General features: G+C 47.5%; 1 protein-coding gene across 5 annotated transcripts; it reads left to right on the forward strand.

The window, feature by feature from the left end:
• Positions 1 to 14,018: 14,018 nt before the first annotated feature.
• LOC123138527 (probable polygalacturonase) lies at positions 14,019 to 20,397 on the forward strand. Of its 5 annotated transcripts, none has more exons than XR_006469228.1 (10): positions 14,019 to 14,747; positions 15,215 to 15,335; positions 15,848 to 16,096; positions 16,314 to 16,467; positions 16,634 to 17,355; positions 17,449 to 17,563; positions 17,652 to 17,777; positions 18,154 to 18,205; positions 19,739 to 19,866; positions 20,257 to 20,397. XR_006469228.1 is itself a non-coding variant. In XM_044558505.1 (5 exons), the coding sequence occupies exons 1-5, from the start codon at positions 14,310 to 14,312 to the stop codon at positions 17,157 to 17,159; spliced, it is 1,488 nt and encodes a 495-aa protein (XP_044414440.1). In that variant the 5' UTR covers positions 14,019 to 14,309; the 3' UTR covers positions 17,160 to 17,379. The 5 variants fall into 5 exon arrangements, 1 of the variants encoding a protein (XP_044414440.1); XR_006469230.1 differs by having other exon boundaries at positions 19,786 to 19,866; XR_006469227.1 differs by having other exon boundaries at positions 19,739 to 20,397.
• Positions 20,398 to 26,850: the final 6,453 nt, after the last annotated feature.

Raw genomic sequence — 26,850 nt, forward strand, 5'->3', positions numbered from 1 at the left:
ATCTGGCTCTTCGGCCAAAGCAGGGGCCAGTTTAAGTAGGCGTTGAGGGTCATCACATCATCTTCGTCAGCCCCAGGGGGTCGATACGGAGGTAACAAGTCGTCGCAGCCCCGCAGCACCCGACCCAGTTGAACCCTATACGCGGTGGGTGGCATTGGATTACCATGGAACACTCGGTTGCCCGGTTCAACGATTTTGGCCTTGGCGACATCGATTAACTCGTCGTCCATGAAGTGCAGGAGAGTGCATGGAACGTTGGCGGCGCCCTGCGAAAACATGTAGGGCGTTAGGGATGCCCAGTCAAAGGCAAGGAGATGAAGTCATTGGTTGAGGCTTAGTTACCATCATGGCGTCGAGCTCGGCTAATGTCGAGGCACCACCAATGGTGGGCGTGCAAGTGACGGAGGGGCCGCTTGCTGCCGAGGTGTCGGCTGATGTATTCTTCCCGCACCCGGGTGCATTAAGCTCCAACGCCGATGCCGACGCCAGAGACACCAATGCCGCCTCCGCCGGAGACGCCAATGTCGGCGCGTTGTGCGGGTTGTTTCCCGTGAAGCTGGGAATTGTGGGCAGCCCCTGTCGGCCGCCCGCAATCCACCCAGCAGCCCCTCAAGCAAGGAAGGCATAATGCCGGTGATCGTCGCTCCCAGTTGGTCTCGCACTTGCTCTTGGACTATCTCCGGAATCCGCGCCACTTGTGCCTTGAGTTCTTTAACCTCGTGCTCCTGGCTTTCCGAGTTGGACTTTCTCTCCTTTCGCCCAGCCTTATAGTATTCCGACCATTTCATGGACAAGCCTTTGCCGGCCACACGACCAGCTGACGACGGCTTACTGAACTTATCCTTGTGTTTCATTATGTTCAACGCCCTATTTAAAGTGGTGTCCCAAGGGGCAGACGGGGAGTTCTGAGACACCACGCTACTGCTTTCAGTTTCCTGCGGAAGGAACGTGAACCATTTAGAAATTTGGCTTCATTAATTATAATGCAACCATATGGAGCTAATTACGCGGGGGTGTATTCCTTACCAGAACAAGCTCAAGCGCCTTCACCTTTGGATCCGTGATAAGCTCCTTTGTTACTGGGTCCACCTTGTACTAGGCCCTGACATAGTTCCTGGTCTGATTTTCATGGTATTTATCGAAGAGGGGCGGTAGGCCTTGCTCGGCACGCTTCGCGTCCTCCTTGTCCCATTTAGGTTCCGCCACTCTGTAACCGCTGGGACCGAGTTTGTGGAGCCTTAAGTTCAAGTCCCGCATATCTTTCCCCCACTGACTTGATTCCGCGGATGCATTACTCTCGCACTTGATCTTGAACTTCAGGTAGTCAGCTTCACCTATCAAAGGATTTGTCTCCTTGATCTTCTCATAACTATCACCACTTAGAATCCTTCTCTTCACCACGGCTCTCCAAGTAGCCAGGGCCGTGCTCATCTTCGTGAGGGCGGCACTGTTCACTTTATTCCCTGAGAGGCGTGTGTTTGCGAAGACACCGGGGAACTTGTATCGTTCGTGCAGCTTCATGAAGAGGAGGTTACGCAAATTCCCTCGGTCATGATGCCTTAGGTTCTCGGTGTTGATCGAGATAGTGCTCCGGAGAATGCACCCGAGTTGTCCCGCGTACCCACTAACTAATTCTTTGGGCGCCGTTGGATGCCCACTGGAGGACACTTCAGTAAATTCCTCCTTGACGGTGTCGAGCACATTCGGGCGCCGGTCCTTCTGTTGCCTCTTCGGTTGGCTGCCATCTGCGTGTTCGCTGCCATCATCAGTGGTGGCATCCCTGGCGGCACCATCAGTGGTGTCATCCCCGACGCCACTAGGGGTTGTGTAGTCGGGATCGGTGTCTTCCGCGGCATCCTCATAGCGGTGAGGTTCTTCCTCCATCTCCTGGGACAGCACCCAGAATGACTTGCCCGAACCGTCGGCCTCATCGTTGTCGGCCATGTTCGCTCTAAATAGGAAAAAAGGCTACTAGAGTTATTGGATGAGATCAGGGTAGTATCTATCCTTCTATCCTACATATTTCCACATTACAGGTTATAAACACCCCTTTACCCAAAAGATTGTTCCAAGTGCACTATTGCTATCCTACTAAGTGCACTATTGCAGGTTATATATTTTCTATCCTACTAAGTGCATTATTGCTCTTGCTGCAGGAAGAAAAAATAGTTTGCATTTCAACTTAAGGGAAAACTATAAAAGCCACTTAGAAATATTTGCTTTGTAGAAATAACATTGTCTATAAATGTTGATTAATTTTTGTTTTGGTTGAGAATCGGGCACCTTCTAGGTCAAGAAAATTGGGCATGACCTTTGCTAATTTTCTTGACCTAGGAGTGCCCCATTCTCAACCAAAATAGAAATTAATCAACATTTCAAGAGAAAGGGGTAACTATTTGTCTCTGCACAAAATATTGAACTGAAATAACTAGTACCAAACTGGTTCATGTAATCCACTTAATATCAAAACAGTAGCTTAAAGGTTCAAGCTTTCACCAGATCAATCAATAGAACTACAATCCAGGCTTCTGCCAGCAGTTCAAACAAACTATAGACCAAGCAAGGGCTGACTACCATCAGGCAGCTAGTAGGAATAACTGCAGCTGGCACTACCACAAGTACAGCGCACGCATGCATGACTCAGCCACACATAAGCACTAACAGATCCAATGATTGCAGTAGGTGCAAGCATATCATACACTTTCTTACCTTGTCCTGAAGTTGCAACCACCAGACCAGAGAGAAGTCGCTCCTCCTCTTCTTCCCTCAGCCCCAAATTCGCCTGCAATAACAACCGCGATTCCAAGGTCATCTTGGTTTGGCAAAGGTACTTTCAGCAATACACTTATTTGCCAAGCTCCCTAGACACAGAGCCCCTGTCCCTCTGCTCTGCTCCCTGGACACAGATGTACTCAACATGAACAAGAACAGATTGGGAATTGGATGCACCATTCTATTGGTTGCATGCTACTACTAGTGTAATCTTTAAAAGGTACCGACACCGACAAGAGCAGATTGGGCATAAAGTTTGAGTCCATTTTGCAATTCATGTGCTGGTTTCAGCAGATTAAACAAGAGACTGTTACTACAGGTAGTAGCATCAAACAAAAGCAAAAAAGCACATAAACCCCGGTACCAACAAGAACAGATTGGGATGCATTTGAATTCAGATGGCAGCAACAACTGATCAAAAATGATGTTAGTAGAAGTAGCAGTTCATATTGGGAATGTCCCTAGTTGTAGCATTTCAATTCAGATTGGGAATACATTTGCACTTCATATGCTGGTCTCAGCTGATTACACAAGAGGATGTTAGTAGAAGTAGCATCAGACATAACCAAGAAATGCAGGATGTTCATATATTCAGTAAGAAACAGCATCAAACATTTTCAGATCTTAGTACAGTATAGGGACTATTATGTTTCTGGAGGGATTTGATTCAGATATAGGAGCACTGACAACAGACCTCGTTCCAGCATTTCAATGAACACACAGCATGCGGCATCACCACGATTCCAAGGTCAGCTTGGTTTGGCAAATAAGACCAGAGCGCCGTGCACGGTAGGGCGCTGGCGGGCACAGCCAGGGGCGAGGGAGGGTCACGGGAGACGCGCGCGGGGTACAGGTCCGGTCGTGGCCAGCTAAAAAGCACCGATACGGCCAGAACTGCCGATTTGCCGTCCTGATACGGGGGGACACGGGGATACGCCCGGATACGGCTGGATACGCGTATCCCGCAGTATCCCAACTTTTTCGAATTTAAAAAAAGAAATAAAATCGGGATACGGCCTAGATACGGCGTGGACACGGTGGGGACTCGGCAACCAGCCTCCAGTGACCATGCTGCTGCCCTCCCGATAGCAACCATGGTCGAGCAGGTACCCTCGAGGGCTGCTAGCAAGGAAGGAGATCTTGGTAGAGGAAGATGGCAAGGCGGCCGCTAACAAGGAAGAAGCTCCGGCACGAAGAAAGATGGGGAGTGTGGTGTCCAGCGAGAAAGAAGATTTGGGTAGGGAGAAGATGGGTGATGGAAGCTGCCGATTTGGCGGCGTTGTCGTTTCTTCACTGGTGGCTGGAGAAAGGGATTACGAGAATGGGAGGTTGGGGATGGCTGGAGCGCTACTAGTCTAGGGTTTTCTGGAATTGGGCCTTACATGGGCTCTAAGTGGATGGAGACTTCCATGGGCTTATAAGTGGACAGAGAGATACATGGGCTCTGAGTGGACTGCTCTCAGTCTTTGATGAATAGAAAGGAGACAATATATATCCAGTACTGAAAAATTCTCATTAAATCTTTATTCATATTTATTTTCCTAAATACTTTCTTATTTATTTTTCTAAATACTTATATACCCCGCCGTATCCCCGAATGACTGTTTTTGGAAAATGCCGTATCCCGTATCCCCGTATGTGTATCCCCGTGTTTCCGTCCCCGTATTCGTGCTTCTTAGGTGGCCAGGGTGGCCAGAGTGTGAACGGCCGCGACCCGTACGGAAGCTCAACGGATCCGGCGTTTGCAGGCACGATGATGTGCATGGGCTAGCACGTTGGGGTCCTACGGCTGCGCTGAGCACGCCTATGAGCTTAGTTGACATCGACGGGGACGAGCACGTCTACAGCGGCGAATTCAGCCCCGACGAGCATGATGGCTATAGGTGCGGCAAGTCGAGAAGGAAGAGGGGAGAGGAGGCGGAGCTCATCGGGGAGGCGCAAGGAGGCCCTGCGAGAGCTTAGTAGGAGCAGAGGTGGCCGGAGTTGAGGAAGACGTCGGCGACCCGAGGAAGAAGACGAGGTGGATCCGGTGTTGTGTGGCTCCTCGGCTCGCGCGCGTCGACGTAGAGGTAGCAGCGGATGCCGGTGGAGTGGTTGGACCAGTCGGAGGAGCACGGGGAAGGTGGTCGCCGCGGTGGTGGGCGACGAACGGCGACGGAGGCGATCGGGCGCGTGGATCTGGCGAGGGAGGGAGAGAGGTCAGAGGAAGAGGGGAGCAAGTGGGAGTGGATGGGGTTATTTTAGTGGGGGGTAGCAATGGCGCACTTTTTAGGGGTGCGCGATAAAAATTGGTATATCAATGGTGCACCATTTAGGGGTGCGCCGTAAACACCGTGATAGCAATGGCGCACCTTCTCCTGGTGCGTCATTACTAACTTTTTTTATTTTTTTGGATTTTTAGTTGCATGTAATAATTTAAGATTTGAGATAAAAAAAAGGAAAATGCAAATGGAGTGATAAAACCATTGTGCAAAGATTTAGAATTATATGACATGGTTGAAATCAAGTGATACATGTAATAATTTAGTTGCATGTAATAATTGAGCTTGCCACTGACACACACACGTGGCCAACACGTCGTGATTCGATCTTAGCTATCTTTTCACAATCTAATTGTCCTTCTTTCTCGCGGTTGAATAATTTAGCCCCAGAACCCCTTGAGTTCTTCTCTTGAATGGACGTCCTTTAGCTAGGGTGGTCCTGCTTCTTCTTGTGGTGTATGGTACTTCATCGTTGTCGTCATCTTCCATCTTCAGGTCGCCGTACTTGTCGAAGTCTTGCTTATTGGCGACTCCATCCATTCCGATGATGTTCCTTTTGCCTGTCCTCACGACAACACGACTGGGCTTTGACGGGTCGGTAATGAAGAAGCATTGGTACACTTGGGAAGCCAGTACCCATGGCTCATTTTTCATGGTGACATTTGATCCCGCGGTCTTGGATTTGGCTTCGGGTATAACCATGGTGGTGAAATACCGGTCTTCTTTTAGTACGCTCTTGGCCCATCTGACATGGAACATCGGGACCTTCTCTCTAGCGTAGCTCAGCTCCCAGATCTCCTCGATCCTTCTGTAGTATCTGTCCTTGTCGTTACCGGTGTAGGATTCCATCGTTATCCCGGAGTACTGGTAATTGCTCTTCATGTCCTTTTCCTCGCTGTAGAATGTGTAACCGTTGATATCGTATGCCTCATAGGTCATCAGGTTGTGCTCGGCGCCCTGTGACAAGGCGAATGTGAGTTTTTCTTCCGCGGAAGAATCCTCATGTAAAGGGTACGACAGAAGCTTCTCCTTGAACCAACGCGTGAAACATGAGTTGTGCTCTTTGATTATATCTCCGTCCGTCCTCTGTTGGCCTCGGTCATTGTACGTCTTCTCAATAAAGGTTTTGTGCTCTACCACCCAAGGATCAACCACATCTATGTGTTGTAGCGCGACTAGGTTTGCTCTTTCAAAGTCGGCAAGTCAACCCTTGAAGTCGATATGCATTTCGCGGAGACCCTCGTGGTGACCCCATCCAGCGAGCCTGCCGAGGTGCCTGTTGACGGGCAGACCAACAGGGTTCTTGATGCCTAGATAATTCATGTAGAAGGAGATGGACTCTTTGTTCAGAAAGCCCTTGGCTATGCTTCCATCTGGACGTGCCCTGTTGTGAACGTATCCTTTGATGACACCATTCATCCTTTCAAACAGCATCATGCTGTTCAGGAATGTCGGCCTGAGTTGGATGATATCCTCCACGATATGGACCAGCATATGCACCATAACGTCGAAGAATGCGGGCGGGAAGTACATCTCAAGCTCGCATAGTATCACCACGATCTCTTCCTGTAGCCTTCTGAGTTGCCTCATGCCAACCGACTTCCGAGAGATGACGTCGAAAAGTTGGATAGGCCAAATAGCATTTCACGGACGTGCGCGTCCATGATCCCACGGATTGCAACTGGAAGTATGTGCGTCATCAGCACGTGACAGTCGTGAGACTTCATCCCGCTGAACTTCTGCTTCGCTGAGTCTAGGTATCTGCTTATCTTTCCCGCGTAACCGTAAAGAAGTTTTACTCCTACGAGGCAAGTGAAAAACTGCTCGATCTCCTTCTGACTTAGAGTGAAGCACGCGGGAGGGCAATCACATTCGATCTTCTTGGTCTTTTTGCCTTTGCGATGACTTTTCGTGTCCTTCGCCTCATCATCATCATCATCATCATCATTAGGGCATTTTGCATGAAGCTCCTCCCTGATGCCCATTGATTGCAAGTCTGCCCTTGCTTTCGGCCCATCTTTGGTCCTCTCTGGCATGTTGAGCAGGGTACCAAGCAGACTCTCGCACACGTTCTTCGTGATATGCATGACATCAAGGCTGTGAGGCACACGAAGGATCTTCCAGTACGGCAAGTCCCAGAAAACAGACCTCGTTTTCCATACCTTCAGCAGCGGCTCTGGCGCCTTTCGCTTCTTTCCCGGCGGTGGGCACTCTTTCCAATTTTTCAACAGCTCGTCTATTTCCTCGCCACTCCTCGTACGTGGGAGTCTTCGGGTTTCAGTTTCACCATTAAACAGATCCTTGCATTTTTTCCATGCGTCATCATTGTGAAGCCACCTTCGATGACCCATGAACACAGTTTTCAAAGACCCGGGATCTCTATCTAGCTAGCGATATGTTGTGTCATCCATGCACCTGACGCATGCACAAAATCCATGGACCACCTGCCCCGCGACATATCCGTAACCGAGATAGTCATGCACCGTCGTGAGCAGTGCGGCTCTCATAGGGAAATATTGTTTCATTGCGGCGTCCCACGTATTGGCTGGCATTTTCCACAGCGTGTCTAGCTCCTCTTTCAGCAGCCCCAGATACAGATTGATGTCGTTCCCTGGTTGTTTCGGCCCTTCAATTAGCATACTCATGTGAATGTACTTCCTCTTCATGCACATCCAGGGGGGAGGTTGTACATCCACACAAACACAGGCCAGGTGCTATATGTGCTTCTCTGGCTGCCAAACGGATTGACTCCATCGATGCTCGCACCCAGCATGATGTTCCTTTTATCGTCCCCAAATTCTGGGTGTTCGAAGTTCAACGCTTGCCACTGGCTCGCATCCTTAGGGTGACTCAGCATCTTGTCTTTTTTATTTATCTCCGGATCATTTCCGTCATATTCTCGCTTCTTCTCCTCCCTATCTGCGTGCCAATGCAGGAGCTTTGCTAGCTTAAGGTCCGCAAAATACCGCTACAGATGAGGAGTGATCGGAAAGTACCACGCCACTTTTCGAGGAGCTTTCTTCCTCTTCTTGTATCGAGTGATGCCGCACACCGGATATATGGTAGACTCCGCGTGCTCGTCCCGATAAATGATGCAATCGTTCATGCACACATAGTATTTCACGTGCAGTAAATCCAGTGGACACGCAATTTTCTTCACCTCCTCAAAACTGGTCGGGCACTTGTTCCCCTTGGGAAGACGTTCGTGCCAGAATGACATGTTCTCGTCGAAGCATGCGTCGGTCATTTTGTGTTTTACCTTCATCTCCAGAGCCATGAGCATTACTTTCAGGCGGGTATCCTCGGGCCTGCATCCTTCATACAATGGATTAACCGCGTCTATCTCCAATTGATCCAGCTTGGCTTTCTCTCGGGCGGCAGCTCTTGCGTTACCCGTCTGCTTGAGAAGCAGCTCTTGAATATGAGGGTCCTGCACCCAGCCCATCGATGGTCCATCGTCGTCTGCTCCGGCATCTTTATCTTCATGATCATGCCCTTCGTCTTGATCTTCCTCATCATCATGTCCGTCATCTTCTACATGATGACTGTGTCCTGCATCTACTTCGTGATCATGTCCTGGAGATTCTTCGTCTTCTCGCCCGCCCTCGCCGCTATTGTCTTGTTGCCCTTCCTTATTTCTTGCCCGGCCCCCATGGACGAATTCATAATCATCTTCATCACCTTGCCGCCGATATCCATCCATGAAACCACGCATGAGCAGGTGGTCCTGCACCTGTCTGGAATCCGGGTGCATAAGGCTCTTCAGCTTGCATCTTCGACACGGACATCTTATCTCCGTCTCGTTCTTTTGAAGCATCTCGGCCTTCGCGGAGCTCAAAAACCTATTCATGATGCCTTCGGTCATCGTGTGGACCATGGTCACCTGCGGGGTAGAGCAAAACGATATTTTAGAACCAAAAAAAATGGCATGACTTTGCCGAAAAATAGGACCAAAAAGAATGCATGGTGCCAAATTCTCGCCGAAACGGAAATGAATCAACATTCTGACAAAATATTGGCAACTATCGCATTTCAAATACCGGTAACTGCAAACAAAAAACATATGCAACACACCACAAACATACGTAGATCTAGGCCATAAAAAGTGTGTACGTTGGAGGGAGAAAAAAGTAGATCTAGAACATAAAGAAAGCTTTCCCCTTACTTACCAATCAAAAAAAAGAAAATTTAACCACTTAATTTGGGTGAATCTATGGTGCAAATGAGGTGAGGAGGAGGAGGTGAATCTATGGTCCCGCACCTGTCTGGATATACTTCATGATGTTCTTCACCTCAGCTGGCTTACATTCATTAAGTCCCACCGATAGCCATTTTTCTAGTAGTGCCACCAGTTCATCATGAAGTATATCCGAGAACTTAATGAATGTAAGCCAGCTGAGGTGAAGAACAATCCAGTTCCCAGATCAAACGTCAAAAAACCTAGGTGGATTAGGCTACTAGAGAACTTTGCCAAGATTCGGGTCGATGGGGAGCAAACAGTGAGGGCTCCTTCAGTGCTGTTTGTGGGGATGGCGATGGAAATTACCTGGGTGCTTCAGTCATTAGATGCGCCGGCCTAACTGATCCTGCTACACTCGAGGCACTGGCCTGCCGGGAGGCCCTAGCACTTGCCCAAGATTTATCCTTGTCGCATGTTATAGTTGCCTCGGACAGCAAGGGTGTGGTGCAGGACATCAAGCTTGGTATTGGAGGGATGTATGCATCAATTGTGAAGGAGATCAGAGTGACGATGGATCTCTTTCAACAATGTACCGTCATCTTCGAAGGACGGGAAACCAATCAAGAGGCACATAGCCTTGCTAAGCACACTTTTGATCTGGATTCGGGGCGCCATGTGTGGCTCTTAAACCCCCCAGATCTATCTTGTATCTCTATGAACATTAATCAATAAAGCAAGTGTGTTTAGACTTAAAAAAACAACAATAGTGGTGCATGGATTGCTAAAGGAAGGCAGTTGTGCATGGACACATAGAGGCTGCGGACGGACGACGCCCGGTAGCCGGCGGCCAACGGCGGCGGACACAGTGGCCATGGTTATGTGTGAGAATGAGCTAGACAAGTTGTCTATACTTTCTTGAGTAAAATAGTGAGAAAAGAAAGCCATACATGGATCAAAAGAGCTAGGATCACCGTGCGTAGTGCCAAGGCCGATCCAGCCTCACGCGTGTAAAGCTTCCTCGTGCAACTTTTTTCTTGTGCGTCCAAAAACGGTCCTTATAGCCCAAGTCTAGCAACATGCAAACATCCACCGCCTCTCTAAAGCCATGTTTCTATGCATTGCTCCGTTATGCCATGCCCTCGTGTTCTTCTGGACATAGAACCTCATTGAAATCCCCTATGCAAAGCCAGGAGAGAGGACTTGAACTGCTGATGTCTTTTAACACATTGCAAGTTTGACTTAGGTGTGTTTGGGACTCACCATAGACACATGTTAATCTTCATTTTTCTCTACCCGGTTCATCTACTTCAAAATCAATATGATAAGAGAAGTAACCCAAAAACTCAAGCTTTATTGGGGTGTTCCAGAATACACGGATGCCACCACTTCTACCATGGCTATCAGTAACATAACAATTATCAAAACATAACATATCGGCTAAACCCTCAACTCTATTTCTACTAGTTTGAGTTTTCGTGATGCATAGAATTGAGGGGGAGCTTCCCCGCAATGTCATGGAGTTCCCGAATTGTCGCGGCGCCACCCACTCCGTGACAATTCCAATTTAAAAGACTCATTGCACCTAGCGCAACTCCGCACGGGAGTCCGCCAAATTGGCATAAATGACTCCGCACGGAAGGCTTTCAATGCGGTGCAAATCTTCCACCCATAGCTTGAGTGTACGCAACCGTTCGACGCTGATCTAGCATCCATCTGACTCACTTTTTGCCCTGCTCCTTCCACACAAAGATGCCACACTCTTCATGGCCATGGCCCATGAATCCACACACTTGACAAAAGAAAGGATTTTTTTCGTACTTGACTACCAACATGTGTGTGCCTTTTCCTTTTACCGTCAGCAGAGTGAATCAATTTAGCATTTGGTAGTTAAAACCCTTGCCCGCACACGAACATAATCATGCTCGTAGTAGAGGGTAGGATGGAGTAGCACCGCTCTAACTTTACCAATCCTGCGAGCAAGCTGGTTCACCACCAGTTCCAGGCATAACAGGTTCAGACCTTGTGGATCTTAGCCCACACATGTAAGCCATCCAACACCATCAACTCTGGGTCCGTCTTGTCGTCGTAGTATTCGATGATCGCTCGGAACCCCTGAAGAGCCAAGGTCCATCATGGATGATCTTCCTCCAACCCCAAGGCAGAATAGTTGGAAGATAAACACGTTCTCACTGGCCTCTCGGAGCTTTGGCGTTTGGGCCAAACCCCAAATAAATTTCATGTTATCGAAGGACGTCGTCGAGCTGAAAGGTCTGTGTGTGACCGACGATTGCCATCCATTTAGCCTCCGCCTCGAATTTCTTATCATCCATCGTCCCGATCATCACATCATCCAACTCCTCATCAAGCCATTCCAACTCTTAAGCATCCCGTCCAGATCAATCTCTTCTTTCTTCCCAGACTTCTTCGACATAGATCCCATCTCCGCCGCCATGACGACAAGGATTTAGGGTTGTGTGCCCCAGGCCCTCTGTGTCTCCCTCGTCGTCTCCTGAAGGACGACAATTCGGTATGGGGGGGGGGGGCAGCAATCCTCCCAGCGATCAAGAATCACCTGCGGTGTCACTGCTAACCCTAAATGAGAGGGTGTTTTAGCAATCGGCAGGAATCAAACACCTAACCCTAAGGCAAGGCATGCTAAAGGCCCAATAACAAACTAGGCTAATAATTGTTTGTGATTTATCAATGGTTACATCTGATACTATGTGTATTCATTTGATGTGAGGTAAAAAATTTAAAAATCACCTTAAAATATCCCTGTTTTTTGTCGCAAATGAACCGATAAACCGGCGGTCCGACAAGTAAAAACCTGAACCACCTCACCAATTTGATTGCCGGTTCAGATTTTTATAAACTATGCTCGCATCTGCAGGTAGGTGCATCCATCTCATCAGATCACCCCGACAAAGCTTAGGCGTCCATCTATACGCTCCGATCTTGCCAGCCAAGCCAACATGCACGCACGCGGCGTGTCGGTCAGCAGGCAGAGGAGGAGGGCGCGTCTCACCAAACGCAGCGGCCCAGCAGGAGTAGCTACGACGTCAAGCCCAACCCCAACCAATCCACCATATATCGAGCTGAGTGACACCTGAACAAAATGAAGATGGGAAGAATGCCGTCCGCGCGTCGCGTCTCACCGGAACGACGCGACGGCTCGAGTTATGCCACCAATTAACACAGAGCCTTTGCTACTCGACGTATCCCTTTCATGGTTAGCTTTAGCGTCCCACATGATTGTGTCCTTCCGTAATGGCTTTCAAAAATTGGATTTGAGGAAATAAACGTGTCTTTGGGAAAAGGCATATCTTTATACTGCCTCCCACAACCACCATGCTTGTAGCATGGGCATTTTCTTATGTTCCTTTTTTGTAACTAAAACACAATAATTTTGTGAGAAGTTTTGTATGAACTACACGATTCAATTCATCTATACCAATATAAAAAGACCCAAAGGGGCAGATCCAACAAATCCGGCCGTCAAATCAGGTCAATCCACCGACTAAGCCTACTCCAATGGTGAGCGCTAAACACGTTTAGTGTGAAGTTAATATCATATCAAATATTAATACCAATACTAATCACATAATTAATACGCAAATAATATCCTACCTAATATTTACGTGTAATTAATATATTGCCTAATATTGATGTGCATTGCATGTACATATTTACTAGTGTGAGAAAGGAGACGTTCTTATGTTTCATACCTATGCAAAATCATCAATTTTTTTTATTAGTGCATGCGACTCAAAGAGACCACTATAATGGTTCCGATCGGCTTCAGATAGTTTCTCTCGCCTAATTTCTCCCACCCCCTCGCCCGCGAGTGCCACTCTAGCATTGCATCCTGGGTTGGGAGAGGGGGGGCTTTGTGCTTTGTGATTTTGGGTTTGGTTTCTAGGCAGAGGCATGATGGGGGTGGAGATATCGTTGAGTCCCTTTGGCTCCTTTCCCGTCATAATGGTGTGTCTTTGGCGTCGGCATGGAGCCATTAAGGGTTTGTTCTGATGGGTCTGGTCGACTAGATCTTGTGTGTTCCTACTACAGCCACCTGCTATCTTCATCATGCCTACCAAGCTCGGAGCATGTCACTGGTCGATGTGTCAACAATGAAGCCTTTGTATTGGCGTTGTAAGCAAGTTTCTAAAACAAACCTCTTGGAGGCGATTCAGACCTGTGTGGACTATGGCCTAAGATAAAGGTAGCTTGGTTCTCGTTTGTATTATGCCTGTATTCGATTGTTATGGTTTTTTTCTGTGTCAATGAACATCACATATGTTCCTGAAAAAGAGATCCGCTTTTCGCCTACATGGCGAAATGATCCACCTTGCTATATCCAAGACCCTTGAGTTAAGGGCTAAAAGTTTGAAATAGAGGGTTGTTGAGAAGATAGACATCTAACATGTTAGGCAATCTTCGAAAAAACAGTTAAAAAGATGATGAGATAATTTACGATGAAGTCTCAATATAGTACTTAGTATATTCTAATTCCTCCAACTTCCATCCTATTCGACTAGCATGTGTCCGATATCTTCACTCCACACGTTACTTTCATAAATTATCACCCTGAAGAGCGAACAAATAGTCTGTTTGTTAAGCCATAAACGTATAAACAGATGAATTTATATCTAACTATCCCCTAAACGTATAAACTCTTTCCACTCTCCAATTTACCTTTAACCAAACAAGCTGCGGGTTTAATTGGATCCCGCCGTCCGATCTAAATCGAATGGCTTAGACTAAGCTACGAGTCCCTACTATCCTCACCGTCTTCTTCCCCTCGACGGCGCCCGTGACAGGGAAGGGAACACGCACCCGCGAATGCCACGCCCGTTTGCTCCTCGCTTCCGCCTCACTCAAACGGCTTCTTCCCTCCTATAAACCCATATCAGCACCAACCGCTCCAATGGCGGAATTCCCCAAGCCCGCGCCACCGCCCACCTCCGCCGAACCCGAGCTCCCCGCGCCCCGCCGCACCCACTGACCCAACCCACGCCGCGCCGCGCGCCGTGCCCTAGATCGGGAGATCGGGGGGAGAAGAAGGACCCGCTCGCCTCGGCAGACCGCCCCGCGGCGCGATGGTGGAGACGTCGGGCGGGAGGTGGAGGCTGCACCTCCACGGCCAGCGGCGGAGCGCGGCCGCCTTCCTGGCCGCCAACAAGACCCTGCTCGCCGCCGTGTGGGTCGCCGGGTTCGCGCTCGTCTTCCTGTGGCAGAGCGCCTCCGTGTTCGTCGCCGGGGGCGGGGGCGGGCCCCGCCCGGCGCCCGCGCCGTCGCGCCCGGCGCCGCGGCTGCGCCCGATGGCGTACAACCTGACCGACTTCGGGGGCGTCGGGGACGGGCGGGCGGTGAACACCCGGGCCTTCGAGCGCGCCGTCGAGACCATCTCGGCGTTCGCGGACAGCGGCGGGGCGCAGCTCAATGTGCCGCCCGGCCGCTGGCTCACGGGCCCCTTCAACCTCACCAGCCACATGACGCTGTTCCTCGCCGAGGGCGCCGAGATCCTCGGCATTACGGTGAGCTTTACTTACAACCGGAGCAATGGGTTTAGTTTTTCAAGTGCTATTGAATTGTGGCGTGGATCATGGGTGGCTAACGCTTATAGTTGAATTAATTCCCTTTGACGACCAATGGTAAAAATAGAAGGATTGTTGTTGTGTGATGTGTCGCTAGGACTGAAGATTGAAGTGACACCAGTGTTCAGAGTTTTCCCATTTTGGAAAATGGGTGGGTAATAATTGCACAATGTGATTACCACATTGTCTGTTTAATTCCAACTTCCGCACTATCTTTCTTTAAGCTCGGCGAAACATTGCTGTTTATCTCAAGCAAACATTTAGAATGTGTTCAGAGTTGGGTGGGTTGTGGTATGGTTTGAACTATCACTCTTAGCTCTCTGAATCTCTGACTCTAGCTTGGTATCATGCACAGATTTGAGATTAGCAGGTGTATATAGCTGGGGTTCTGATATTTTTCTGGACAGGACGAGAAAGTTTGGCCGTTGATGCCAGCACTGCCATCTTATGGGTATGGGAGGGAGCGCAAAGGACCTCGTTTCGGGAGTCTAATTCATGGACAGAATTTGAAAGATGTTGTCATTACAGGTTTGCCTTTTATCTAAGTAAGCTGTCAATATCAACTTGTCAAGCTGTGTAATCTACAACACCCTATCATGGATTTATTGGTTAGCTATGAAGCAACATGCGTGAGAGAAGTGCATAATGTGCATATTAAGCAATCTAGTGATGGTAACAGTATACCAGCATGCCTGACTGTTTGAATAACGCAAAGCAACTGCTTGACCTGTTTAATCCCCTAATCTGAATGTACTTGATTTCGGTATGCATGCTTTCATGTCCCGCTTATTTGTCAAAAGTAGAACATTATATCCATAGCTTGAATAGCATATTTTCTAGTGATTTTTAAATGAGTAAATACTGAATAGGCAAGTTCACTGAAACAGCAGTACCTGCAGTTTGGTGGTTTCATTATGCATTTGGTTCTCAGTTGTATACTAAATTACTAACAGAAAATGATGGTATTGCCATGTTCATGCTTCATTGGATGGTAGCTATTTAACTATCACGATCTTCCTTCTTTTCACTGTCCTAAATAGGATACAATGGTAGCATAAATGGCCAGGGTGAAGTTTGGTGGTTGAAGCATCGCAGAAGAATGCTGAAGAACACAAGGCCTCCACTTGTACAACTGATGTGGTCTATGGACATTGTTATTACAAATATAACGTTGCGGAATTCACCTTTCTGGCACTTCCACCCATATGACTGCACGAATGTTACTGTTTCAGATGTTACAATCTTAGCTCCTATTTCTGGTGCTCCAAACACAGATGGCATAGATCCAGGTATTCATCCTGCAACTATTTTTAATGACCTCCAGTATAACCTATATTTCTTTTTGCAATGTTCAGGCGTTACGTCAAGCATCTGCATATTTGTAGCATTAACTATCTGCTAATGATTCTTATCATCTGAGATCAATTCTTATCTTAATAACAGACCTTGCTGATCATAAACCATATGTAGGTATCTTCAGCTGACATATGTTTATGAGTTGTGCAGATTCTTGTGAGGATGTCCTAATTGAGAATTGCTACATATCTGTTGGTGATGATGCAATTGCTATAAAGAGCGGGTGGGATCAATATGGGATTGCATATGGGCGGCCGTCTTCTAACATCTTAATACGCAATGTGACAGTCCGATCTTTGGTTAGGTATATATTGCTTTTTAAACAATATTTATTTGCATGAGCCTTTTATTTCAATTCCGGTGCTCAAGACAAAGCAATTGTTTTAGACCAGGATGCGCTTTCACATTCCTTTGCATAGAATGTGAAGTATAAAAGTGAAGCTCACACTTTTTTTCTTGCCTGTGTGCAGTGCTGGAATTTCAATTGGCAGTGAGATGTCTGGTGGAGTTGCAAATGTTACGGTGGAGAATGTACGCATCTGGGATTCAAGGCGAGGCGTGAGAATAAAGACTGCGATAGGAAGAGGAGGCTACATCCGCAATATCTCCTACAGCAACATAACATTCGACAATGTTCGTGCTGCAATTGTGATAAAGGTTGACTACAATGAGCATGCTGATGATGGGTATGACAGAAATGCCTTCCCAGATATTACAGGCATATCATTCAGAAAAATACATGGGTGGGGTGTTCGTGTGCCTGTCCGTGCTCATGGCAGCAATTATATCCCCATCAAGGATATCACCTTTCAAGACATGTCAGTAGGCATCAGCTACAAGAAGAAGCATATATTCCAATGCTCCTACATAGAAGGGCGTGTTATCGGGTCAGTGTTTCCAAAACCATGTGAGAATTTGGACGTGTACGATGAGCAAGGGCAGCTTGTCAAGCGTGGGGCAGTGCTCAACAGCACAGAAGTTGATTATGATATATGAGACACATACAGTATATCACTGATAGATTTTCAATAGTGTAAATTAGGTACTATCATTTTTATATTTTAATCTTTTGCCTTTTTGTTGTAGAACTGTAAATACAGAGGAGATTCTCTTCTTCATAGGTTTGCCTACATTGGCTCGTTTGTATCTCACCAATTATTTGGCTACCATTGACATTTTGTTCTTGCAAAAGGTGGGAAACCTTGTGATCTTGCAATGTTTTGGCCTTAATTTCTGGTCTCTATTGGGCTAGACTTAGACTTCTTTGATAAAGTCTACTTCACAGTCACAGGAACAACCGCTTAATCTTGCGGGTGTCAATGTGGTGCCAATTTTTCTTATAGCAACTAGTTCGGACCTTCCTTGCATGTCCATTTTCAACTAGGAGGAAGTTGCAGAAGGTATAATTATTCATAAGTTGCATTTTGGGATCTCATTGCTAATGGCATGGTCATTTCATAAACTTATCTGCCAACATATTCTGGATAGTGGAAGCCGCAAGGCAACATGACAGGAAAATCAGGGAAGGCAGATAAAGCGAAAGCCGTGATAAAGAGGAAGTCAATCTGAAGCAGAACTGGAACCGGGGAAGTAATCTCGCGCTCTCCCAGCCAGGTGATTCACTCATTCCATCATGTGCTTTTCTAATCAGAGGTTATAACCATTCCGTCAGCCGCAAATTTGTTCCGATCTCCACAAATGCACGTTTTTACTGTTCCACGGAAGAGAAAAGAGCGCCCATAGCGAGAAATCCGGGGTTTCTGTGGCTCCGAGGATCGTAGGCATTCTGTAGCCAGTGGATGGGGTTTCAGATAGCTGGGGCTTTTCTTCTTTGCCATAGAACAGATAAGATCCTCCTCCATGGCTATCGCTGTTGTTGGATGCCACACATCAACAACCACTTGACGTTCACAGACATGTGCTCTTATTTTTCTATTGTGTTGTCACTATTGCCATGATGATCATTGCGTCCTCTTGTTTACTTGTGCAGCCTACTGACTTGGTCTCTGGATCAATTACTGCCTCATGCTCGACAACTGAAAGTAAGTGCGAAGTGGAATCTAATACAGTGTGTGTTCTTGATCGACACTTACTCTTTTTTATATGAATATATGTTAAGTCACAGTGAGAAAATCTTAAATACTAAGAAGAAGTAAAAGAGTCCACGACAAACCTAATAATAGTATAATATCATATTCACTTGACCAATCTAAATAATTTATTTCACCTTATATATACTGATTGTAGGAGTCAAAGTTAGAACAGTTTCATGGTCCACAGTTTCTGAAAAACACCGCGTATGTTTTTGCTGGAGTTAGTAGTTGACTTCTAGATGCATCCTCTTGATCCTGAACGGACCATGAAGCCACCCAAGATTTGCAGCGTGGCGAGGAGGAGCAGAGACACCACATTGTTAGCAATTAACACAAGCATGTTGTGCAGAGGCAGAAGGGAAGTCATATTTGCGGGGTTGGTCTTTGCCCATTCATGCATATGTGTGTGCCCGTGGTCCAGACAGGAGGGAATCGATACTATATACTACTCCTATCTATCTAGCAGATCTGAACACGTGCCTTTCGAATCTTCTGCTACTTATGTTTTGCTCCTGCGCGTTAGCCAAGTGTCACAGTCACACCCAGGAGAAAACAATGTAGTACTTGCCTGATTATCAGCTAGAATATACAAGGGGAGGAACCCCAGAAGAATGTGCAGCTAGCTCCCACATGTTAAGCACTGTTTGTGAGCAGTTGCTTTCCAGATTCCACTTGGTTCCATGCGAAGTTGCTAATCATTTTGCCATGGATCAGGGCAAGAACATTCTCTGGCAGTGACCCCCCTCATCATTGTTTAGGGTTTTGAGAACATGCTGCTCCCCTTAGTTAGGGTTTAGGATATGTGGGTCCTCCTGGCCAGATGCGAGAGCGGCATGTCTTGAAACTCAGCTTATGTCTGCATCGCATTTTAGAAATTTTCATATTACTTAATCTTGCTATTTGTTAAGCTGATGACCAGACTATACATGTTGGACTGGGGTAATGTTGCGCCACCATTGTTAATCAGGGGTAACCAACTAACCATGTGTGCCTAAAGAGGTAGTAGAACCCCCACCCAACGGCCCTGCTGCTGCATACACGCACACCACTCACGTGGGTGATAAATATCCTATCCGCACTGTCCAGTGCAATCAAAAGTGCATTTGGGGTTGGTTGATATCCAAAGGACAAAAGTACAGCAGAGAAGAAGATTCAACCAATTCCCTTTTATAGAGAGATCAACCTGTAGCATTAGTCTATAAATTCCTATCGCTACAGAATTATCCATGGTCTATTGTGCATGTGTCCCTGGCTACAGAATTTCATATATTCTGCAGAGATGCTAACATGTACTATGAACTTCTAAGTTTGTAATTCCCCTGCTGGTGCTGCTTCAGGAAATTTAAGGCTTGTTTGGTGCATGAGACTTATTATTCCCTCCTATCCATATTAGTTGTCGCTGATTTAGCTATATTTTCATCAGTTAAGTGATAACCTCTTCCAGTTGGTTCATGTTAACTAATCATTTTTGCCATGTATCAGGCATGACGTGCTGTACCGGTGATTCCCCTATATTGTTGACTTTTCAGAATATGCGGCTCCCATCAGTTGAGTTCCTCGTCTCGCTGACACGTGGGCCCGGCCAGACATGAGAGCGGCATGTTCTGAAGGTCAGCTTACATGACTGGCATATGTTTTGGACAACACTTATTTATCCTGCCACTGTTGTTTGATAAGCTGATGATGACCCACACTATATGCATGTTGAACTGGAGTGATGTTGTGTTCACTATTATTAATCAGGGCAACCAACCATGCATGTAGCTAGAGGTTAGAGGAGTAGTGTAGGACCCCACCCAAAGGCCATACACGCACGCCGCCCACGTGGATTATATCCGCAGTATCAAGTGCAGTGCAGAGTGTTGGTTGCCAAGCCAACCGAAGGACAAAAGTACAGTACTGAAGAAGATTCAACTCATTATTCTATAGAGAGATCGACCTTCAATATTATAATCCCCCTAAAGAAAAGGAAAATTGAAGTTTTCCTTTCCTGCCTCCAGGGTTCAGCCACTACACATGGAGTTCTGCGTGGGCCCTTTGCTACAAAAATTCACAAATTCGGCAGAAATACTGCCATGGATGAACTTCAGCTTGTTTGTACTCTCTCCATTCCTAAATATATATTTTTTTAGAGATTTCAATACAGACTACAGAGGGAGCAAAATGAGTGAATCTAAACTCTAAAGTATGTCTATATAAGTCGGTATGTAGTCTATATTAAAATCTCTAAAATGACTTATATTTAGGAACAGAGGAAGTAATATGTGTGCTGCTTTTTGTGTGTGGGAAAAAGCACATGCTTCTGATGATCTATCTGAGGCTGGTTTGGTGCTATTAACTTATTTACATTTTTGCAACATTTTTCAGGACTAGAAGTTGTGGCCGATGGAAAAAAATATATATGTAGTGTGCTCATCACGCGCTATGCCATCTTCAATTCATTTCGTTATCGCGCGTACCGTGTACGATGGGGAGTGCGTCGACAACCCGATCTTAATCGTGTATGCTCCCCGTACTAGGATCCGAACCGAGTTGTTGCTTGGATGGTGACACTAGACATGGTTTGCACTCCTTCCCCCACCATGCAAGAGTCGAACAAAGATGCTCTACCCTGTGTCATATCAAGCTCCCATTATTCTTCCCGCCGGTGTGAGCAGCACAACGGGCCACAGGGCAAGAAAACGATATTTGATTCGTATTCAGGATTCTCACCGTGGTAATTAAGCCATCTCAAAGGGTGTAAAATTTCTCAAAACACCAATTTACTACTACCTTTGATTCATAATAAGTGTCACAATTTTGAACTAACCTCAGTTTAAAACTGCGATACCTATTTTGGAAGTAATTGTCTGATAGATGCTGCATCTAGTGGAAGGCAATCGCGACAACTCAACAGCTAGTGCGCGCGCGTCCTTTTCGGCCCTCAGTTGAACTGTTGCCGGACACAGAAACCGGACCCAGATTAGACATATATATAGGTGTCACAAACACACAGTGCATTGTATACTCGGATCTTGCTAGTTTTCGGCACATGCTTGAAAACGACGCCCCGTGTTGTCTACCATCGCAAGTTGCCCATGAATATGCACCTAGCTAGGGCATGTGTGGTGTGGTGTGCATCTGATCTACAGTAGCCCTTTTTCTTTATTATTCCAGCGTCTGGTTTGCACATGGAATTGAGTGTGTGCATCTCATGCAGCTACACTTGAATATCCGTGCATATATGTTGATCAATCAGAGCGAATTTTTTTGTACCAGACAAAGCATCCTTGACTTTTCTTTTCGCGAGATCGTCGTCGATCGTCTGAAGAAAAGTAGGCAGCAGTGCACTAGTATGTTGTTTCACCTGGCTGCGAGAGATTGTAACGTTTATTCTGCTTTATCTAGCTCAGGTTGCTATTTCTTCCAGCCTAGCTAGTAATTGTTTCTTCCCTCCTTGTGTTGGAGTACTACTTGTGTAAACCATCGGAACATTGTTGCTCTGTGATAATTAAGTAAAATAGACATCGCAAAAAATGCTGAACGTGCTGTTTGAAAAGCTTGGGTACGTGGGTCCATCTATTTTGATGTCTAAAATGGTACTAGCAGCAGTCTGATCTAATCTCGGTTGCCTTCTTCTCTAGAGTCTAGACAACTCAACGCGAAAACATAGGACGGCTCATGATGTTGACTTACACAAGGGACTTGGATGTAGCGAGTTGTTTGCGATATTTGAAAGGTTGTGGATAGGTTTCAGTCCATTAAAACTTAACCAAGTCTCAGTCAAGTGATTTACTAGTATATAAGAAGAAAAAAGGAAAAACTGGAAACAAAAATTTTAGTACGAACCATGCAAGATCAAAGGAATATAGCATCGACAGAGACATAACGAAGTCTCAGTCGAGTGAGACTTAGCAGAACTGTATTTGAAATGAACTGTAACCTTGTAGTACATCCATATACATTTTCTTCTTCTTTTTAAGCGCCATACAAATTCTCTGTTTCACTTTTGCATTTTCCGTTTGCAAGATACAAATAAGACAGGGAAAAAACCCGTCTATAGGCAGTGTTAAAACTAGCAATGCAAATGTAATACTCTTTGCAATGCACCTGTTGAAATTTTGCACGTTTAGGTTAACTGCAGCAGTGACAGTATGTTAACTATAGTATTATATACTATGAAGTACAGACCTGTAAAAAGAAGAAGAAAACTAGTATCTGAAGTATGAGTCTCGGGAGTCAAAGCTCCACAGGGAAGCGCTGGCGCCATGGCCACACTCCTCCATGTCCTCGTCGCCCTGCGTCGGCGGCGGCGTCACCTGCAGGAAGTCGTACGCATTGCTGCCCCAGCCGGCCGTCGGCGAGAAGAGCGGCGGCTGGTGCGCCATGACCGAGCGCCAGTCGATGCTGCCGTCCGGCGCGGCCGCCACCTCGCCGCCGAAAATGTCCATGGCGCCATTCTCATGCTGCGGCCACGACGGCTGCGTCACGGGCCACTGCTCCATCGACAGCGCGGCCGGCGCCCGCGAGAAGCAGTCGTCGGCCACGTCCATGAGCGCGGCGGCCGCCTCCCGGGCCGAGACTGTGGCGCGGTTGGCGTGGGAGAGCGCGGCCGCCTGCACCTCCTGCGGGTCGACGCTGTGGCGGCACGGCGGCGGCGGCGAGTCCGGGAAGTTGAGGTCGGCGCCGGCGGCCCCGGGCCCGCGGAGGCAGACGAAGGCGGCGTCGAAGGCGCGCGCGGCCTTCTCGGGCGCGTCGTAGGAGCCCAGCCAGATGCGCTCCCGGCTGTTGGGCAGCCGGATCTCCGACACCCACTTGCCCCACTTGCGCCGCCGCACGCCCTTGTACTTCCTGCCCCCGCCGCCCTCCGCCTCCGGCGACGCGGCCCCGCTCGCCGGCGACGACGTCGACATGCCGCCGGTCAGCTAGCAGCTCAGCTGGTGGCCGGGAGAAGCTAGCTAGTAGTCGTCGTCGTCGCCGATGGAAGCTTGCTCGTGCTGCTGCCGCTGTACGTCGGTCGAAGGGTTAGACGCTGGCTGGCTGCGTTGCCGATGGAGCTGAGCTGATGGTGCTGGCGCGCGGCCGCTTTATACCGTCGCCGGGGTCGCGCGCGGCGCGTTGACTCGCGGGAAATGGCGCGTCGGACGGGGACGTGCATGGTCCTGGCCACGTGGCGAGTCGTAGGGCCAGCTAGCACGGGATCGATCGCTTTGGCCAACGCGTGCAGATCCCGGGTGTGGCTGCTCGGTGGGGCCGCAGTCGGTCGTCGTCTTCCTGTCCTAATTGGGGCCTCTTTGGTTCTAGAGACATGTACTAAAATGTACGGCAAAAAATGTGACGTATAAATACCAGCTACTTATTGAAGGTTTAGGGAGGATCATTGCTGACGCCGAGAGACAATTGGGTTGACTCTCCGTGGCTCTGCAAAAAAGTCAATCAAAGATCTACAGTGCTTATACTATAGAATAATAAGGCATGAGGATCAAAGTCCAAATTTGATGACACGTGTGAATAGTATATTTTTAAGTGGAAGCCAGTGCGGTCCCATCGATAGCAGGACTCCTACGGTGAGTTTGCTACTCTTGAAACTCATCGTATTACTAGGTATTTCCAAAACAAAAAAACAACTTGATATCTTTGTACAGTACTTTATTATCACGTAGTGCTATCAACTCTCCACTTGATAGAAAACCCACCATGCATGATATTTTTGTGCTGGTGCATGTTTAGAATGCTAGAGTTGTTCCTTCGTAAAGAAAACGGTAGAGTTGTTCCAAATTATTTCGACTTATAAAAATCTATATTGCAAAATATTTTTTTAAGGGTTAATTATCCTTTTGCCCTCAGTGGTGTCCATGTGCTCAGTTTTGCCCTCAGATGCGAATTGTCCTCAGTTTTGCCCCTAATCCGAGCACAGCAACTACGACGAGGCCAAACGGCCATATTTGAGTCCATTCCGTCCGCCGGCGTTAGTAGTTGTGGGTCCAGAGCTTACATGTGGGACCGCGTGGACGTGGGTCCGGAGCTGACATGTAGGCCCCTGCAACTAAATCCCCAAATCATTCTAGCTCACACCCATCCGCCCGGCCGGCTGTCCTGCGCCGCCGCCGCCGCCACCTGCGCCGCGGCCAGCACCTGCCCCGCCACCAGTTGCACGGCCTGCTCCGCCGCTACCTCCCTGCGCCTACGCTCCACGGCTCATTGTGACGCCCACCACCTTCCTGCGACGCCACGGGTGGGGCGCCCGCCACCTGCTCGATTCGCGGCGCGGCCTCCTTCCGTGCGCCCGGCCGGAGCGCTCAAAGGTGGGGGGCTGCTGGAGCTATTTGAACTAGGAGGAAGAACCCTAGGGCGAAATGGTGAGCAGCGGCGACCCCGGAGTATTTGGCGAGGCAGGCATCGGGCCGGAGATCCGCCGCGTCCACGACTGGGTTCCCGAGGGGTAAGTCTCGCCTCTTGTTTAGATTGAGCTTAGTTGTGCATTTGAACACTCGATTCGAGTAGGTTTGCCCAATTAGTGTGCTGATTGCGTCTCTGTTTTTCGCCGGTTAGGATGGAGTTGCGGTTTGCTTTCATGGTGCACATTAGAAGGGACCGGTACATGTTCGATGCAAAGGATAAGAAGAAATACCAAGGAGGTTTTGATTATCGGTTGCCAATGGCTAGTAATTGGAGTTTCAGACAATTTGGGGAGGTAATTTGTAGCCAATATCCTTGGGGTTTGCTTGATGAAGTGGTATACAAATACTATGATGGGGAAAAGAATTGGGTGACAGTTAGTAATGATGAAGAGCTAGCTACCATGTTTGTTAGGCATAAAGAGAAAGATAATTTTCATGTGAGGCTGCAAGTTGATGTGCTTGAGCAGGCATTTGGACCTAGGATGGCGGGTGCAACATCTCGGGGAGAATCAAGTCGTCGTAATGGCATCTCTAGCCAGAACAGTTCAGTTGGTGCACGGCGACGTGGTGGCTCGACAAGTGTGGGCAACAGCAGTAGGGTCCCCCTTGAAGTGGAGCCTGATGGCTACAATTCTGGGGTTGATGAAGAGAAGTTATATTCTGATGTTATTCAGAATTTACGACGGGCACCTCGGGCTGAAAACCAAGATGAGGCTCACAATGCAGTCCGTGTGGATGATGACGCGATGGGTGAGGACGAAGACCTTGCAGCTGTTGAATGGGACCCTTTGAACCCTCAAATGGAAGAAGGTACAGTTTTTGCATCCATGAATGAGTGTAGAAATGCACTTGTGACATACTGCATCAAGGTAGAACGTACTTTCAAAGTTGACAAGAGCGATCAAGTACGTTACAGAGTGCACTGTCCGACTGAGGGTTGTCCATGGAGGCTGCTTGCAGCTAAAATGCGGAATAGCACTAATGTTCAGGTCAAAGTGAATCCTTTTAAGCACACATGCCAGGAATCAACCCTTAGGAAGGATACAATCAGTAGAGCCAAGTCAAGATGGGTGGCAGAAGAAGTAAAAAAGTGGGTGAAAGAAAACCAGCAAGTGGGTCCAAAGGAATTGCAGAAGAACATCAAAGATAAGTTCAAGATAGATTTACCATACATGAGGTTGTTCAATGGTAAACAACATGCTATGGATTCTATTTATGGTAACTGGCAGGAAAGTTTTCAATTGTTGTATTCATTCAAAGGTGAAGTGGAGAGGACAAGCCCAGGTAGTATTGTAGATATTGATCACCACACCGTGGAGTACACATTCAGGGGAGTGACAAAGACCAAGGAATGCTTTAGAAGGGTTTTTGTCTGCTTTGAGGCTTGTCGCCGGGGTTTTTTGGCAGGCTGCAGGCCTTATTTGGCTATTGATGCCACTTTTCTCACAGGAAGGTTTAAAGGACAGTTAGTAGCAGCTTGTGCAGTTGATGCACATAGTTTTGTATTTCCAGTTGCCTATGGTGTGCTGGAGACAGAGTCTGAGGAGAGCTGGACTTGGTTTTTGCATAATCTCCGCCGGGCTATTGCACATCCCAATGGGTTGGTCATTCATACAGATGCCTGCAAAGGTTTAGAAGTGGCCGTGGACAATGTGTTCCCTGGAGTAGAGCATAGGGAATGCATGCGTCACCTTGCTGCAAATTTCATGAAGAAATTCAAAGGAAAGGTGTATACCGACAATTTATGGCCAGCATCTTTGACATGCAGTGTGAAGAAGCACAACTACCACTTGAGGCAGTTATACATGAATCCCAAAGTGAAAGAATACTTGGAAACACACCACTCCAAGTTATGGGCCAGAAGCCAATTCAGTGAAGTGAGCAAAGTTGACTATGTGCACAATAATCTAGCAGAGTCTTTCAACTCAACGATCCGGAAACTAAAGGGTCATTATGTGGTGGATTTGCTTGACAGGATAAGGATAGAATACATGCAGAAATTTCATTATCGTGCAGGAATAGCCGAGGCAAAATTCATGGGCCACATTATCATCCCTGCCGTGATGAATGAACTGAAGCAGAAGACAATAGGCTTGGAAATGAACATGACGCTTTGCTCGGGTACCACAGCAGAGATATCATATTTGGATAAAGAGAAGAGGGAATGGAGATATCCAGTGGATTTAGAAGCTAGAACTTGCAGTTGTAGGCAAT

The sequence above is a fragment of the Triticum aestivum genome, chromosome 6B (assembly GCF_018294505.1).
Source record: "Triticum aestivum cultivar Chinese Spring chromosome 6B, IWGSC CS RefSeq v2.1, whole genome shotgun sequence".
NCBI lineage: Eukaryota > Viridiplantae > Streptophyta > Magnoliopsida > Poales > Poaceae > Triticum > Triticum aestivum.

What these genes read in the sequence shown, in the direction of transcription:
- LOC123138527 (XM_044558505.1), top strand. Translation starts at nt 14,310, where the DNA reads ATGGTGGAGACGTCGGGCGGGAGGTGGAGGCTGCACCTCCACGGCCAG. An exon ending in CCGAGATCCTCGGCATTACG is followed by an intron (nt 14,748 to 15,214) that starts GTGAGCTTTACT and finishes TTTTCTGGACAG; the next exon opens with GACGAGAAAGTTTGGCCGTT. An exon ending in CACAGATGGCATAGATCCAG is followed by an intron (nt 16,097 to 16,313) that starts GTATTCATCCTG and finishes TGAGTTGTGCAG; the next exon opens with ATTCTTGTGAGGATGTCCTA.